The following is a 17,500-nucleotide window of genomic DNA, read 5'->3' on the forward strand; positions in this document are numbered from 1 at the left end:
GAAAGGAAGGGGAAGGGAGGAAAGAGGAAGGGGTGTTAGCCGGAGAAGAGGAAAAGGGGAGGAAAGGAAGGAGGAAGGGAAGGGAGGTAAAGGAAGAGGGGAAGGAAGGGAAAGCTCTCAGTTCAACGAAAGGGGAAGAGAGGAAAGAGGAAGGGGTGTTAGCCGGAGAGGTGGAAAAGGGGTGTGAAGGGGAGCTGTTAGTGGGAGAAAAGAAGAGGGGATAGAAGGGGAGAAGGGGATAGGAAAGCGAGAGTTTTTAGTGGAATGGAGGGAGGGAAGAAAGGGAGAGGTATCAAATGGGAGGGAAAGCTGATTAAGGGAGGGAAGGATGAAGGTAGGTCGGGTTAAAAGGGAGGGAAGGGAAGAAGGGAGGCGTTAGTTGGAAGGGAGGCAGAAGAAGGGAAGGGAAGAGGAAGTTAGCAGGAGAAGAGAGGAGAAAAGGGAGGGAGGGAAGGAAGGGAAAATAAGGGGAAGAAAAGCTGATTAAGGGAGGGAAGGAGGAAGGAAGGTAAGAAGAAAAGGGAGGGAAAGGAAGAAGGGAGGCATTAGCTGGAAGGGAGGAAGAAGAAGGGAAGGGAAGGGGAACTTGTTAGCAGGAGAGAAGATAGGAAGAAAGAAAGGGGGGTTTAGAGGAACGGAAAGAAAAATGGAGGAAGGGAGAGATGTTAGTGGGAGAGAAGAGAGGGAGAGAAGAGGGAGGTAAAAAGTAAAAAAAAAAGTGAAAAGGTAGAAAGAGAAAGGGAAAAAACAAACAATTTAGGTAAAAATGTAATCAGCACTCAGGTATCTCTCTCTCTCTCTCTCAACGAAATAGACCCAGAAGAGAATTTGAGAGAGAGAGAGAGAGAGAGAGAGAGAGAGAGAGAGAGAGAGAGAGAGAGAGAGAGAGAGAGAGAGAGAGAGAGAGAGAGAGAGAGAGAGAGAGAGAGAGAGAGAGAGAGAGAGAGAGAGAGAGAGTTAATTGGCTCTCACATTTTTCTTACAAGGTTTCATTTCATCGTTGTTGTTTTTGTTGTTGTTGTTGTTTTCTTTTTCTTCGTGTTGGATTAAGCAAAGCGTAAATTTTAATAGCAATCAGCTTTTTATGACAGGGGACGCGACTGAGCTTGGTTACACACACACACACACACACACACACACACACACACACACACACACACACACACACACACACACACACACACACACACACACACAATCAATCATTCAATCCACTTCTCACTTCATCCTTCCCTTTCATCCATCTCTCTCTCTCTTATTTTTCTCTTCCTTTATAATTCCTTCGTTTCTTTAGCTATACTTCTTTCTCTCCTTTATTCTCTTCCTTTCTCACTTATTCTTTCCATTCGTATTTCTATTCCTCCCTTTCTCCCTTTCTTTTATTCCCTCCCTTTACTTATCTTACCTTTTCATTTTCTCTCTTTGTCTATCTATCTATCTATCTATCTATATCTATCCTTCTTTTTCCTTTCTCATCTCCTCTTCCTTTCTCTTCCTCTGTTTCCCTTCCTTTTCCCTTCCTTCCATCCCTCTCCTCTCTCCTCTCTTCTCCTCTTCCTCTGTTTCCCTTCCTTTCCCCTTCCGTCTTCCTCCTTTCCTCTCCTCTCCCTTCCTCTCTTTCCCTTCCTTTCCCCTTTCCTTCTTCCTCCTTTCCTCTCTCCTCTCTTCTCCTCTTCATCTCTTTCCCTTCCTTCCCCTTTTCTTCTACCTCCCGTCCTCTCTCCTATCCTCTCCCTTTCTCTCTCAACTCACTTCCCTCTAAAAACTTACCTTTCAATCCCCGTCTTATCGCTCTTATCGTCCATCAGCTTCATGTACATTACTGGGGGCAGGATGAAGGTGCAGAGCGTTATCAAGGAGCCGCCGATCAGGTTCAGAATGGTGCCGAAATTTGGGACCGCCAGACCAATCAGTATCTGCACCGCGACCAGGCTTGACCGCACCAGGACTCGCTTGGGCCCGAATTCTGAAGGGGTGAGGTTAGGTTAGGTTAGGTTAGGTTAGGATAGGATACGTTAGGTTAGGTTAGGTTAGGTTAGGATAGGATACGTTAGGTTAGGTTAGGTTAGGTTTAGATAGGTTAGTTTTTTTTTTCCTACAGCAAAGGAGTCAGTTCAAGGGCATAAAAAAGGAACAAATATGATAAAAAAAAAAAAAAGCCAGCTACTCACTGCTGCAAAAAAGAGTTAGAGGAGTGGCCGAAAGATAGGTCACTTTCGGGAGGAGGTTAGGTTAGGTTAGGTTAGGTAAAGAAAGGGAGGAAAGGGAATTAAGGAGGGAGAGAAAGGGAGGAAAGAAAGGGAGTAAGGGAAAGCAAGGGAGAGGAAGGGAGTAAAGGGAATTGATGAGGGAGAGAAAGGGAGGAAAGGTAAGGAATGAAGGAGAGAAAAGGAGAAAAGAGGAGGGAGTAAGGGAAAGAAAGGGAGAGGAAAGGAGAAAAGGAAAAGAACGAGGGAGAGAAAGGGAGGAAAGGAAATAAGGGAGGGGAAAGGAAAGGAGAGAGAGAGAGAGAGAGAGAGAGAGAGAGAGAGAGAGAGAGAGAGAGAGAGAGAGAGAGAGAGAGAGAGAGAGAGAGAGAGTGGGCAGAAGGAAATATATAAATCTGTGTGTGTGTGTGTGTGTGTGTGTGTGTGTGTGTGTGTGTGTGTGTGTGTGTGTGTGTGTGTGTGTGTGTGTGTGTGTGTGTTATTTCGATTTTCTAACTTTCTTTTTTTATCTTCCTTTTCCTTCTCCTCTTTATTCTCCATTCTTCCCCTCCTTCTCTCTCTCTCTCTCTCTCTCTCTCTCTCTCTCTCTCTTCTTCCTCCCTCTCCTCTCTTCTCACTTTTTCTTTCCCCTTCATTTTCCCTCCCTTCCTCCTCCTTCTCCCTCTCTCCTCTCCTTTTCCTCTTCTTCTCTTTTTCCCTTCCTTCTCCTTCCATTCCTCCTCCTTTTCCTTCTCTCCGCCTTTCTGGTCCCCTTTATCCTTTCATCCCTCTTCCCTCTTCCTCCTCTTTTCATTCCTCTTCCTCCTCCTCCTCCTCCTTCTCTCCCTCCCCTCCCTTTCCTTCCTTTCATCCTTCAATCAGTCTTTTAGTAATTCACTGAGGCATTCCCTTCCTACCTCCCTCTCCCATTCACTGCCATTCACTCCCATTCACTCACTCCCATTCACTCACTCACTCACTCACACATTCAATCCATCAATTTCAGTCTGTCACATTTTTTTCACTTTCATCCGTCATTCTTTCACTTTCATTCCTTTCTCCCTGCTGCACTCTCTCTCTCTCTCTCTCTCTCTCTCTCTCTCTCTCTCTCTCTCTCTCTCTCTCTCTCTCTCTCTCTCTCTCTCTATCTATCTATCTATCTATCTATCTATCTATCTATTTCTCTTCCTTCAATTCCTTCTTATCTCTCTCCCTCCCTAATTCCCTCATTCCTTCATCTCCTCATTCTTTTCATCCACATTTATTTTCCTCCACTTCTCCCTTTTTCTTTCACCCTTTTCCTTTTCTCTTTCTCCCTTTCTCTCCCTGACTACCCTTTTCTCTCCTCCACTTTCCCTTTTCTCGCTTTCTCTCCCTTCCTTTTCCTCCCTTTCTCTCCCTCATTTCTTTTCCTTTTCTCCCTTCCTCTCCTTTTCTTTCCCTTACTCCTTTCTATTTCCTCCCTTTCTCTTCCTCATTCCTTCCCTTTCCTCCCTTTCTTTCCTCCATCACACACACACACACACACACACACACACTCATTTTACCTCTCTTCCTTACAATATAAACAAGCTCCCTTCTCCCCCCCCTCCTCCCCCCTCCCTCCCCTCCCACACACACTTACTGTTAGGCACATGGAACAGCTCCTCAATAGACTGGTGCACGGGGTTCGAACTGATGACGAAGGTGCACAAAAGGTTGACAATCTCCATGCATATAGCCACCAGCACCGCGTTCGTCATATCCACGCTCAGGAGAATGTTACTCTTCACAGCGTCGCCGATCTTGATGTACCCGACCAGCGCAACGGGCATGTAGAGCGAGAGGATACCTGGGGAAGGGTAATTAGTGAACCAGGTGTGAGAGGGAGGGACGAAAGAAAGGGAAAGGAGAAGCTGAGGAAAAAAGGATAAGAGAGGGAGGAAATATGGATAAAAGGAAGGAAAAGTGAGAGTATACCTGTGGAAAAGATTAATTACTGGTCTCAGGCGTATAGAGAGAGAGACAGGGACGAAAGAAAGGGAAAGGAGAGACTGAGAAGGTAGAAAATGAGGTAAAAGGGATAAGAGAGGGAGGAAATATGGATAAAAGGAAGGAAAAGCGAGAGTATACCTGTGGGAAAGATTAATTAGTGGTCTCAGGTGTATAGAGAGAGAGACAGGGACGAAAGAAAGGGAAAGGAGAAACTGATAAGGTAGAAAATGAGGAGAAAGGGATAAGAGAGGGAGGAAATATGGATAAAAGAAAGGAAAAGTGAAAGTATACCTGTGGGAAAGATTAATTAGTGGTCTCAGGTGTATAGAGAGAGAGACAGGGACGAAAGAAAGGGAAAGGAGAGACTGAGAAGGTAGAAAATGAGGTAAAAGGGATAAGAAAGGGAGGAAATATGGATAAAAGGAAGGAAAAGTGAAAGTATACCTGTGGGAAAGATTAATTAGTGGTCTCAGGTGTGTAGAGAGAGGGAGAGGGAGAGGGACGAAAAAGAGTAAGGGAGTGAGGGACTTAAAAAGGAGAAGAGAGGGAAGAAATCTGAATGGAAGGAATGAAGGGAAAAGAAAGGGGTTAATTAGTGAGGAAGGAGGATGGGAAAGGAGAAAACAGAAGGGGGAGAGAAAGAGGGAGAGAGAGAGTAGCTATTGACAAGGGTTATATTCTTGGGTAAGAGAAAGATAGAGAAGGAAGAGGGAAAATAAAGGATACCTGTAGAATGAGTTAAGAAATGAGACAGGTGGAGAGGGAAGGAGATAAAGAGGGAGAGAGTAAGAGAGAGAGAGAGAGAGAGAGAGAGAGAGAGAGAGAGAGAGAGAGAGAGAGAGAGAGAGAGAGAGAGAGAGAGAGAGAGTATCTGTGGACAAGGGTTATATTCTGGGGTAAGAGAAAGACAGAGACAAAGGAATGAAGAGACAAAATTAGGATACCTGTAGAGTGAGTTAAGTAGTGAGACAGGTGAAGAGAGGAGAAAGAGAAAGAGAGGGAGAGGAAAAGAGTAAGAGAGAGAGAGAGAGAGAGAGTAGCTATTGACAAGGGTTTTGTTCTAGGGTAAGAGAAAGATAGAGAGAATGGAAGGAAGAGGAAAAAAATAATACCTGTTGAATGAGTTAAGTAGTGAGACAGATGGAGAGAGAAAGAGAAAGAGAGGGAGAGATGAAGAGTAAGAGAGAGAGAGAGTAGCTATTGACAAGGGTTTTGTTCTAGGTTAAGGGAAAGATAGAGAGAATGGAAGGAAAAGGAGAAAAATCTACCTGTCAAATGAGTTCAGAAATGATACAGGTGAAGAGAGAAGGAGAAAGAGGGAGAGAGAGAAAAAATAAGAGAGAGAGAGAGAGAGAGAGAGAGTAGCTGTGGACAAGAGATAGAGAGACGGAAGGGAAGGAAGACGCAAAAATAGATTATACCTGTTGAATGAATTAAGCAGTGTGACAGGTGAAGAGAGAAGGAGAAAGAGAGAGGGAGAGTGAGGATAGGGCAGGGAAAGAGCACACCTGTAGATTGGTTAATTAGTGTCTATACAGGTGACGAGAGGGGGAGAAGGAGGGAGGGAGGCGGAGGGAAAGAGGAAAAATAGTTAATTATTGGTCCAGGTGAAAAGAGGGGAGAGAGAGATGGAGAAAGGGAGGAAAAGAGGATAATTAGTTTCAGATGTATGGAGATAGAGGGAGGGAGAGAGGAAGGAGGAGAAGAAAGGGAGGAAGGAGAGAAATGTGGAGGGAAGAAAGAGAGAGAGAAGTGAAGCAGAAAGTGATGGATTGATATTGATGGAGTGTAAATGAGAGAGAGAGAGAGAGAGAGAGAGAGAGAGAGAGAGAGAGAGAGAGAGAGAGAGAGAGAGAGAGAGAGAGAGAGAGAGAGAGAATAAAGAAAGTGAAAATGAAGAAAAAAGAAAAAGAACGGATTGACTAATACTGATTGTGTGTATGTGTGTGTGTGAGAGAGAGAGAGAGAGAGAGAGAGAGAGAGAGAGAGAGAGAGAGTAGCGAAAAGGAATTAAGAACGAGATTAAACCGTAAATTTTTGCAGCTTAGTCGAGACGGGACGAAGGAAGGAAGGAGAAGGAGAAAGAGAAAGAGGGAGAGAGAGGAGGAGATAAAGATAGGAGAAGAAAAGGAAGAGGAGTTAGGAGAAAGAGGGGAAGAGCGAGAGGAGGAGAGGCATAGAAGATAAAAGGAGAAAGGAGATTTAAGAGGAAGAGGGAAGAAGGGAAAAAGGAAGAGAGAGAGAGAAGGAAATAGAAAAGATAAAATAAGGTCCTGTCAAGAGAGAGAGAGAGAGAGAGACCAACACAAGACGAAGAGAAATGATGATGGAGAAAAGAAGTAAAGCTTGATAAATAAGAATAGGGAGATGAAGAAGAAGAAGAAGAAGAAAAGGAAAAAAGAAAAAAAGAAAGGAAGAAGAAAGGAAGGAATCATAAAGGAAGAAAGAAAGAGAGACGAAGGTATAGAGAGTGAAAAAATGAATGAAAGAGAGAGAAAGAATGAAAGATAAGAGAAAAGTACACACATACGAACATACAAACACATTCACAACGCCTTCTACCCTCTGGTGTTAGTGTACTCCATCCTGCTCTGATAAAGGTTCTAATTCCATCTCTCTACCTGATTCTCTGTCTGATAGTGGGATCCATCCTGCCCTGGCAAAGGTTCTAATTCCATCTCTCTACCTGGTTCTCTGTCTGATGGTAGTGCACTCCATCCTGCCCCGGTAAAGGTTCTTATTCCATCTCTCCGCCTGGTTCTCTGTCTGGTGTTAGTATGCTCCATCCTGCCCCGGTAAAGGTTCTAATTCCACCTCTCCACCTGGGTCTCTGTCTGGTGTTAGTGTGCTCCATCCTGCCCCGGTAAAGGTTCTAATTCCACCTCTCCACCTGGGTCTCTGTCTGGTGTTAGTGTACTCCATCCTGCCCCGGTAAAGGTTATAATTCCATCTCTCCACCTGGTTCTCTGTCTGGTGTTAGTGTGATCCATCCTGCCCCGGTAAAGGTTATAATTCCATCTCTCCACCTGGTTCTCTGTCTGGTGTTAGTGTGATCCATCCTGGCCCGGTGAAGGTTCTAATTCCATCTCTCCACCTGGTTCTCTGTCTGGTGTTAGTGTGCTCCATCCTGCCCCGGTAAAGGTTCTAATTCCACCTCTCCACCTGGTTCTCTGTCTGGTGTTAGTGTACTCCATCCTGCCCCGGTAAAGGTTCCAATTCCATCTCTCCACCTGGGTCTCTGTCTGGTGTTAGTGTGCTCCGTCCTGCCCCGTAAAGATTCTAATTACATCTCTCCACCTGGTTCTCTATCTGGTGTTAGTGTACTCCATCCTGCCCCGGTAAAGGTTATAATTCCACCTCTCCACTTGGTTCTCTGTCTGGTGTTTGTGTACTCCATCCTGCCCCGGTAAAGGTTATAATTCCACCTCTCCACCTGGGTCTCTGTCTGGTGTTAGTGTACTCCATCCTGCCCTTGAAAAGGTTCTAATTCCATCCCTTTACCTGGTTATCTGTCTAATTTTACCTCTCTACCTGGTTCTCTGTCTCATCTAACTTCTCCTATCTCTAGTTACCTGTCTGTTACTTGCATCAACGTACCACTGAAGCCGAGAATGATACTCTTCCAAAACTGTGATCGGTCCGCCATGTCGTTCTGGATGGTCGGGAACACCGCGGCTCCTCCGAAGGCGAAGAGGATGGCGCCGAAGCCCAGCGAGAAGGAGGCGACGGTAGGGTTTGGGTAGGACGGCGTCTCGATGTCCTCGCCGTTCACGAAGATCTCAATGACTATCACGACCACCGCCACGATCGTCGCCACTACCGCAAGAATGGACCCCTGCCTGTGTGGTGGTGAGGTGGTGTTGACTGGCGGTGGTGATGGGGAGGGATGATGGTGGTGGTTTTAGTGGTGTCAGGGTGATGGTGGTGTCTGGAGATTGGGTTGTTGGTGATGGTATACGGTGTTGATGGTGGTTTTGGTGGTGATTGGGAGGGGTGATGATAGTGGGAGGTGGTAGTGTGGAGGTGATGTCGGTAAGGTGGTGTTGGTTGTGGTTTTGGTGATGATGGGGTGGTGGTACTTGTTGGTTAATGGTGGTGGTGGTGGTGATGGTGTTTGGTGAAGATGGTGGCGATGGTAGCGGTGGTGGTGAGGGGGTTAGCTTCTTGTGTGGGTGGTGGTGGTGGTGGTTTTGGCGGTGACGGGACAGTGGTGTGTGGTGATACGAGGGTTTGGATGAAGAAAGTAAAATAGAAAATAATTGACCAGCGGGGAAAGTGAAATGTTATGGGAAGTTAACGTAGAATTTTCTCGCGTTTTGGTTGGATAAAAAATGTAAGAAAATAGAAGAGAATTGACCAGAGGGGAAAGTGAAATGTTATGGGAAACTAACGTAGACTTTTTTGCATTTAAGGGGATAAGGAATGTAAGAAAATAGAAGAGAATTGACCAGAGGGGAAAGTGAAATGTTATGGGAATTCAACGTAGACTTTTTTCGCAATTTTTAAGGGGGTGAAGAAAATAGACAGAATAGATTAGAGGAGAAAGTTAAACACGGTGGAGATATAATGTAGAATTTTTTTGAACTTTCCAACACTTAGGGTCATCTTCCTATATATTTCGGCGCCAAGTTGGCTACACATTTGACAAGGAGGGGGGCGCTTTCCAGGGGTAGTTTTATAATTTCAACCTTTCTTTTCTCTTATTTTTTTGCTTTCTACTTTTTTCTCTACTTGTTTTCTTATTCCTTTATTCATTCATATTCTCTCTCTCTCTCTCTCTCTCTCTCTCTCTCTCTCTCTCTCTCTCTCTCTCTCTCTCTCTCTCTCTCTCTCTCTCTCTTCCTCTCCTCTCTCTCTCCATTCTCTTTCTCTCTGCTCTCTCTCTCTCTCTCCTCTCTCTCTCTCTCTCTCTCTCTCTCTCTCTCTCTCTCTCTCTCTCTCTCTCTCTCTCTCTAATGTCAAATAACTTTCATTCTAACATGCAATATTACCTTGTCCTCTCTCTCTCTCTCTCTCTCTCTCTCTCTCTCTCTCTCTCTCTCTCTCCTTTATATCTTTTCCTCACATTCATCCTTCATTCCCTCTTCCTCTTCCTCTTCCCTTCTTCTTCCTTATCCTTCTTTCCTTACTAATCTTCTCTTTTATTCACATATATTCTTTCTCTCTCTTCCTCTCTTCTCTTCTCCTCAGCTCTTCCTTTCTCTTTTCTCCACCTCTTCCTCTCCTATCAATCGCTGCCCCTCTCTATCTTCTCTACCCCATCCTCTCCTCTCCCTTACTTCTCCATTTCCCTCCCATTCATACATTCTCCTCTCTCTCTTCCTCTCTCTTCTCTATCTCCCCTTTCCCTTTCAGTTTCCCTTCCCCTCTCCCTTCCCTTCCCGTCTCCTCTTCCTTCTCTTCCCCTTCTTCCTCTCTACCTCTTTTCAATATACCTCTCCTTCTCTCTCCTCTTCCTTCTCTTCCCCTTCCTCTCTACCTCTTTTCAATACACCTCTCCCTCTCTCTCCTCTTTCTTTCCTCCCTCACATCTACCACCTTTTCACCCTCTCCTTCTCTCCCTCTCCTCCTCCTCTCCCACTCCTCTCCACCAGCGTTGCCAGATTATCGTATTCACCACACAGTATTTATAATTTTTAAGCCTCAAACTCTCGTACCTGCACAAATGACGATAGAAAATTAAAGTTACCGTTCAAGCTGTTATTTATTGATGCTCTTTTGTTTTCCTTTTTGCCATAGTTATCGGCCCGAAACTACCAAAATGCAATGGGATGAATACGATAATTTGAAAACGCTCCTCCCCACTCACCAGAAGTCCTTGGGGGATCCTAGCCACGTGAGGGGGATGAGACACACCCCGACGATGATAATGACGTGGCATTTGGTCAACACGCACTCCCCCGTCTGCTGCTGTACCACGGCCGCCAGCATCTCGGATATCAGGATCATGTGGACCGTGGTGCTGCCGTAGAGGTTCAGGATGACGGACCAGAGCGTGATCTTCCTGTGGGGGGGATGGGATAATATTGGTTAGGTATGGTTAAGTTAGGTTAGGTTTGGTTAAGGTTGCATGCTGGGTGGGGAAGGGGGGATGAGAGGGAGAGCAGTTAGGTTAGGTTGTTAGGTTTGGTTTGGTTAGGGTAGGTTAGGGTAGGTTTGGTTAAGGTTGAATGCTGGGAGGGGGGGGGTTAGAGGGATATCAGTTAGGTTAGGTTTGGTTAAGGTTAAATGCTGGGAGGGGGGGTGGGGGGGAGGGAGAGAGAGAGAGCAGTGAGGTTAGGTTAGGTTAGGTTTGGTTAAGGTTGAATGCTGGGAGGGGGTGAAAGGGAGAACAGTTAGGTTAGGTTAGGTTGTTAGGTTTAATCAGTTAGGTTAGGTTAAGGTTGAATGCTGGGAGGGGGGAGAGGGAGAGAGCTGCTAGGTTAGGTTAGGTAAGGTTAAGTTCGGTTAGGTTTGGTTAAGGTTAAACGCTGGGAGAGGGGGGGGGGAGAGAGCAGTTAGGTTAGGTTAGATTAGGTTTTAAGGTTGAATGCTGGGAGGGGAGGGAGAATTAGTTAGGTTAGGTTAGGTTTGGTTTGGTTAAGGTTGAATGCTGGGACGGGGGGGGGGGAGAGGGAGAGCAGTTAGATTAGGTTAGGTTGTTAGGTTTGGTTTGGTTACGTTAATTAATGAAAAAAAAAGGTTAGAATTTGTTGTTGTTTGAATCGATATCGGAAAAATGGATTAGCGATGATATAAATGGATGGATATATTTGAGAGTTTATATGTAAGGTTGAAGTCTGTTGGGGATTTGGTAAAGAAGTAACACAGTTTTTATTACAGAATCGAAAAAGAATGCGTAAGAATGAATGTCAAGGAATAACAATGAAAGTGTGAGAATGAATGCTGAAAAATATCTAAGAATGAATGTCAAGGAATAACAATGAAAGTATGAGAATGAATGCTGAAAAATATCTAAGAATGAATGTCTAAGAATGTTTAAGGCGAGTTGATCTTCCTTTTAGATAACATCACTGGAGTTTGATGTTTCCCTTCAAGACACGCAGGTGCTCAAAGACTCACCTGGCGAAGAAAATGAAGGTGAAATTTCAAGAGGATTTCCTAAAAGACGTAAAAATGTTGAAAGCGTGAGAGAGAGAGAGAGAGAGAGAGAGAGAGAGAGAGAGAGAGAGAGAGAGAGAGAGAGAGAGAGAGAGAGAGAGAGAGAGAGAGAGAGAGAGAGAGAGAGAGAGAGCACCTACTTAGCTTTGTAACATTAGAATTAGATCACATTTCGTATAGTCGTACCTTCAACTTATTCCCTCCTCCTCCTCCTCCTCCTCCTCCTCCTCCTCCTCCTTCCCTCCCTCTTCCTCCTTCCCTCCCTCCCTCTCCTTTAATTTAGCTTCCTTATCTCTCTCTCTCTCCCCGTCTTACCTCCCCAGTCCTCCTTTCTCTCCCTTCCTCCTTCCCTCCCTCTCCCTCCAATAATGTAATCTCTTTATCCCTCCCTCCTCCTCTCCTCTCTCTCTCCCCCCCCCCTCCTCTTTCTCTCCCTCCCTACCTCCCTCCCTCCCTACCTACCTCATCTTGGGCTTATTCAAGTTACCTGTAATATCTACCTGTATATACCTGACTTGCCCCCCCCCGCTCCTCCTCCTCCTCCTCCTCCTCCTCCTCCTCCTCCTCCTCCTTCTTCATCTCCTCCTCCTCTTCCTGTCATTCTGTCCCATCCACTTACGTATTACCCGCATTACAGCCTCCTCCTCCTCCTCCTCCTCCTCCTCTTCTTCTCTTCTTATCATCAATATTTCCACTTGTTTTTCTTCTTCTCTTCACTTTTTTTTCTCCATATAATTTCCTCTTTATTTTTTTTATTTTCTTCCTTCTTTTCCTTCCCCTTTTATCATTTTTTCCTTCATTTTCCTTCTCCTCCTTTATCTCCTTTATCTTTTCTTCCATTTTTCTCCTTTTCTTTTTTTCTCTACCTTCTTTTATTTTTTCTTCCTTCTCTCTTCTTCTCCCTTTCTCTTAACCTACACATTCGCCTCGTCATCTTTTTCCTCCTCTTTCTCCTCTATCTTCTCAGTCTGTCTCTTTTGATCTCTCTTCCCACTCAGCTTTCCGCCTATATCCACCTCTCCCACTTACCACCACCACCACTACCACCACAACCACCAACAACAACAGTACCACCAACACCACCACTATCAACAACAACCTCACTAAACTACCACCATAACCACCGCCCTATTCATCCACCACCACCATCACCACCACCAACAACAACAACAGTACTACCACCAACACCACCACTATCAACAACACCCTCACTAAACTGCAACCATAACCACCGCCCTATACCTCCCACTCTACCATCGCCTCCACCAACAACAACAACAACCACCACTACCACCAACAACAGCAGTACCACCAACACCACTACCACCACCAACAACAGTACCACCAACACCACCACTATCAACAACAACCTCACTAAACTACAACCATAACCACCGCCCTATTCGTCCACCACCACCACCATCACCACCCCCTCCCTCTCACCTGCCCGTCGGCCCCATGGACCGCTCGGCAATGTCCATATAAGGCTGCCTCACATTCGACTTGTACTGCTCCGGCCATCGCTCCTCCAGGATGATCCAGCAGCGGCCGAGGCGCGTCCCGACGAAGGCCACGCTCACGCAGAAGATAACCATCATGCCTATGCCCAACCAGCCTGTAGGAGGGGCAGAAGAAGGGGCAGTAGAAGTAGCAGTAGGGGTTGTAGTAATAGTAGTAGTTTGTGTTGGTATAATATCGGTTTTGGTGGAAGTACTATTGGTTTGGTGGTAGTAATAGTAGTAGTTATGGTCTTAGTAGTAGTAGTAGTAGTAGTAGAGTTTGTGTTGGTATAATATTGGTTTAAGTAGAAGTACTATTGTTTTCGTGGTAGTAATAGTAGTAGTAGTAGTAGTATAGAAAAAAAAGACTACGTTTAGCAAGGTGAAATAGGAAGAATGGAAGGAACTAGAGATGTAAAGTAAGAGGAAATAAGAGGAGAAGGAAGAGGAAGAGGAGGGTATAATATAGGAAGGGGAAGAGAAGGAGGGGAAGGAGAAGAAGTAGGAGGAGGAGAAAAACAGAGAGACTCAAGTAAAGGAAAGTGGAAAGGAAAAAAAAGAAAAAAATAAGGAGAAAAAAGGAAAGAGAAGAGGAAGAAGAAGAATTGGAGATAGCAAAACAAAGAAAACAAAAATAAAAAGGAGAAAAAAGAAAAGAGAAAGAGGAAGAAGAATAATTGGAGATAGCAAAACAAAGAAAGCAAAAAAGAAAGGAGAAAAAAAAAGAGAAAGAGGGAGAAGAATAATTGGAGATAGCAAAACAAATAAAGCAAAATGAGTGAGATGGAGGAGAAGAAACAGGAGGAAGAAAAGGAGAAAGAAAGAAAGGAAGAGAAAAAAAAACACAGGTCTAAACTTTCACTTTCCACATAGTTCACACCTTTAATTAAACTTTCCACCTGGCCTCACCTGCTTAATTATCTCCTTCACCTTCACTTTCACTTCACAACACCTGCCCACCATTATCACCCTTACCTACCTTTTCCTCACCCTCTTCCCTCTACCTGTCACCCTTCTCCCTTCTTCCCACCTGTATCCCTTCCCTTACTTATCTTTCTCTCTCTCTACCTTTCCCTTTCATTAATCACTCACCTTTACCTGCCTTTTCGTCCTTCTTCCTCCCTCTCTACCTGTCAGCTTGGCCTTAATTAGTGTCCATTCCACCTGTATTATTTCCCTTTCATCTCTTGCTCTCTCTCTTCCTTTCCCTTTCATTAATTACTGTCACCTTTACCTGCCTTTCCCTGACTCTTTCTCCCTCTCTACCTGTCTCTTTTTACCTTAATTAGTGTCCATCCCACCTGTATTCCTCCCCCTTTTTTTTACCTTATTTGCTTCTTATCTTTACTCGCTTACCTCGTTTGTTATTTTCATGTTTTTTGCATTTCCTTTATTTATCTCATTCCTTAATCTCTCCACCTGTGTCTGTCTTTAATTAACTTTTTTTGTCTAATTTTACCTGTAATTTCACCTATTCACCTGTAGTCCATCTCCATCTACCCTTCCATTACCCACTCACCTGCCCAGTTTGTCTAATATCACCTGTAATTTCACCTGTTCACCTATTCATCTTCATCTACCTTTAAATGACCAACTCACCTGCCCAGTTTGTCTAATATCACCTGTAATTTCACCTGGTCACCTATTCATCTTCATCTACCTTTAAATGACCAACTCACCTGCCCAGTTTTATCTTCCCCTTCATTCATTCCATTCTAACCTGTCTCTTCCCTTGTATTCACTCCCTTGTAACCATCCTCTCCTCCTTTCCTGGTTCCTCCTTGTTCCATCTATTCCGTTGTAACCATCCTCTTTCCCTCGTTACCTGGTTCCTCTTGTTCCATCTATTCCCTTGTAACCATCTCCCCCTCCTTGTTACCTGGCTTCTTCCCATGATCCAATCCCTCGTTACCTGCCTCCCATTGCCCCTCCCCACGTAGCCCTACCTGTGTCAGCCAGTCCGCGGGGTAGAGCAAGGAATCCAGCCCCAGCCATTTGAGCGATGAGGAAGAAGCCTGTCATCCCCATGCTCAGCCCCTTCTGGGAGGACGCCGCCGCTGCCCCTGCCATGGCGACGCTGGGGAAGGGGGGGAGAGGAAGTATGAGGTAGGGGGTGTGAGGGAAGGGTAGGGGAAGGGAAGAGGTAGGAAAAGGAAGTGGGGAGAAGTGAGGAGTGACAGGGATGGGGAAAGAGGGGAGAGGCGAAGGAAAGAAAGGAAAATGGAAGTGAGGAAGAAGTGAGTGAAGGGAAGGAACGTAAAGGAAGGGGAAGAGAAGAGGTAGGGTTGGGGGAGGGAAAAAGAGGAAGAGGAAGAGGGGTAAAGAAGCGAGAAAGGAGGAAAGGAAGGGAGAGGTAAGGAAAGGGGAAGGGAGTAATGATAGCGAGGGGAGGAAGAGAAAGGGGAGGAGATAAAGATGTGTGAAAGGAAAGATGGGGAGAATAGAGGGAAAGGGAGGTTATGATATGTAAGAAAGGGAGGAAAGGGGGAGAGAGAGAGAGGGGAGAGGGGAGAGAAAATTAGAGAGGGAAGAAGAAAGGAATGAAATGAGAGAGAGAGAGAGAGAGAGAGAGAGAGAGAGAGAGAGAGAGAGAGAGAGAGAGAGAGAGAGGTGGGGGATGTGGGCTTAACGATATGACAAAGTAACACAAAAAAATGAGCAAATGTATCCCTTGAAAATTTAATATGTTGTGTTTTTGTTTGCGTTGTTTTGTTTATATTTTTTGTTTGTTTTGTTTGTTTTGTTTTTCTTCTTATTTTTTTTGCTTGTGTTTGTTTTGTGTTGATTTTGTTTTCTATTTTCCTTTTTTTGTCTATTTTCCTTGTTTTGATTTAGTTTTCCTTCTATTTTTTTTTCTTTTTTTTTCTTCTTGTTTTCTGCTCCCTATTTTTTCTCATTTATCTTTGTTTTTGTATTTTTTGTTTTCTTTTTGTTTTATATATATTTTTTCTGTGTTTTTGTTGTTTTCATTTTCCCTAATTTTCTCTTTTTCTATTATTTTCTTTTTATACGTTTGTCAAGTTTCAATTCGGCTTTATTATCATTTTCTCTCTCTCTCTCTCTCTCTCTCTCTCTCTCTCTCTCTCTCTCTCTCTCTCTCTCTCTCTCTCTCTCTCTCTCTCTCTCTCTCTCTTCCTCACTTCCTCACTTCCCTTTCCTTTCCCTTCCCTTCCCTTCCCCTCCCCTCCCTTCCCTTCCCTTCCCTTCCCTTCCTTCACCTCTTCACCTCCCTTCCTTTCATTCTTCTCTTTTATCTCCACTCCACATATATTTCTATTTTATTTTTCTACGTATTCCATTTTTATTCCTACTTGCTTATCTTCCTTCGCTTTGATATATTATTTTGCAACGAATGGAGGAGGCAAGAGAGAAAACCGATAAGAGAGAGAGAGAGAGAGAGAGAGAGAGAGAGAGAGAGAGATGGGAGGAAGGAACGAAGATAAGGAGAATACATTAGAGAGAGATTAGCTAAGAGAAACGAGAACTAGTAGAGAGAGGAAGGAAACTGGAGATAAGAGATGGAGGAGGAGGAGGAGGAGGATAGGGAAGGAAACTGATAACGAATATAAAAGTAAAAGGGAAGTAGTGATTATAATAGTAGAGTGAGAGGAAAAAATATAAAATGCGATAAATACTTGAAGGCAGAAAAAAAGGAATGTTAAAAAAAGAAAGAGGAAAAGAGAAATGAAAGAAGAAAAGGAAAGAAATGAAAAAAATAAATAAGAAAAAATAAATAACAGAAAATAAAGGAAAAGAAGTAAAACTGAACAAAGGTAGATGAAAGAAATGAAAAAAAGAAATAACAGAAAATAAAGGAAAACAACTAAAACTGAACAAAGGTAGATGAAAGAAATGAAAAAAAGAAATAACAGAAAATAAAGAAAAATACCTAAAAATGAATAGCTAAGGTAGACAAAGGAAATGAAAAAATAAACGTAAGACAAAAAGAAGAAAATAAAAAAGACGAATATTTAAAACTGAAAAAAATTAAAGAAAAAAGTGAAAAAAACTAGAAGAATGAGATTTAAACGTAGAAAAGAAAAAAAAGCATAAGAAAGATGGATTAGAAAAGTGGATAAAGAAGGTGGATAAGTGAATGACTAGAGAGACACAACTGGATAAATGGATCAACAAAAAGATGGATAAAAAACAAAAAAAGAAAAGGAAACTGGATAGATAGGAATAAGTGGATGAGACAAAGAATGTTAAAATTGATAAATGAACAAATAAATAGACGAAAGAACAGAGGCGGGCAAGTGCGGTATTTTGTGCGGTAGTGCGGAAGTACCGCATCACAAAAAAAGTACCGCACTACCGCAATTTTTTTTTAAATACCGCACTACCGCGGACCGCACTAAAAAATCCTGCGGAACTGTTTTGCGGTACTTTGAAAACTGTCGCAGACGACATTTGCAGCGCGGCATGCTCACAGAAATGGTTTGTTTGTTTTTTTTGTTTTTTTTACAGTAAATCGGACTCAATCAGTCAGTCGGTATCAGTCATAAGAATCAGTGATTCAATCATTCTGACTTTTCAGTTATTGTTCAAAATTAAATACTAAACAGACAGACTAAACCACTACACTGCGAGTCTTCTTTAACCCGCGCGGCGCCGGCCATTTCAACCCCGGACCCGTCCGTGGTGCCGGCCGATTTTTCGTTTTTTTCATGAGCTTAAAAAATCCTAAGCAATTGTAAGATAATGGAAAAAAACATGCAAAAAGTGGTTTAGCAAAGTGAA

The 17,500-nt window shown here is 43.8% G+C and overlaps 1 protein-coding gene across 1 annotated transcript in view; it reads right to left on the minus strand.

Moving 5' to 3' along the window:
• The window catches only part of LOC126982312 (uncharacterized), a 23,851-nt gene that overhangs the window by 1,493 nt on the left and 4,858 nt on the right, over window positions 1-17,500 (minus strand). Inside the window, exons 3-8 of the mRNA XM_050834312.1 lie at window positions 14,707-14,837; window positions 12,705-12,876; window positions 9,970-10,164; window positions 7,758-7,999; window positions 3,811-4,017; window positions 1,771-1,966 (exon numbers count right to left, since the gene is read on the minus strand). Coding sequence (XP_050690269.1) covers window positions 1,771-1,966; window positions 3,811-4,017; window positions 7,758-7,999; window positions 9,970-10,164; window positions 12,705-12,876; window positions 14,707-14,837 — 1,143 coding nt within the window. The remainder of the gene's footprint in view (window positions 1-1,770; window positions 1,967-3,810; window positions 4,018-7,757; window positions 8,000-9,969; window positions 10,165-12,704; window positions 12,877-14,706; window positions 14,838-17,500) is intronic.

Source organism: Eriocheir sinensis, chromosome 50 (genome assembly GCF_024679095.1).
Source record: "Eriocheir sinensis breed Jianghai 21 chromosome 50, ASM2467909v1, whole genome shotgun sequence".
NCBI classification, from domain to species: domain Eukaryota; kingdom Metazoa; phylum Arthropoda; class Malacostraca; order Decapoda; family Varunidae; genus Eriocheir; species Eriocheir sinensis.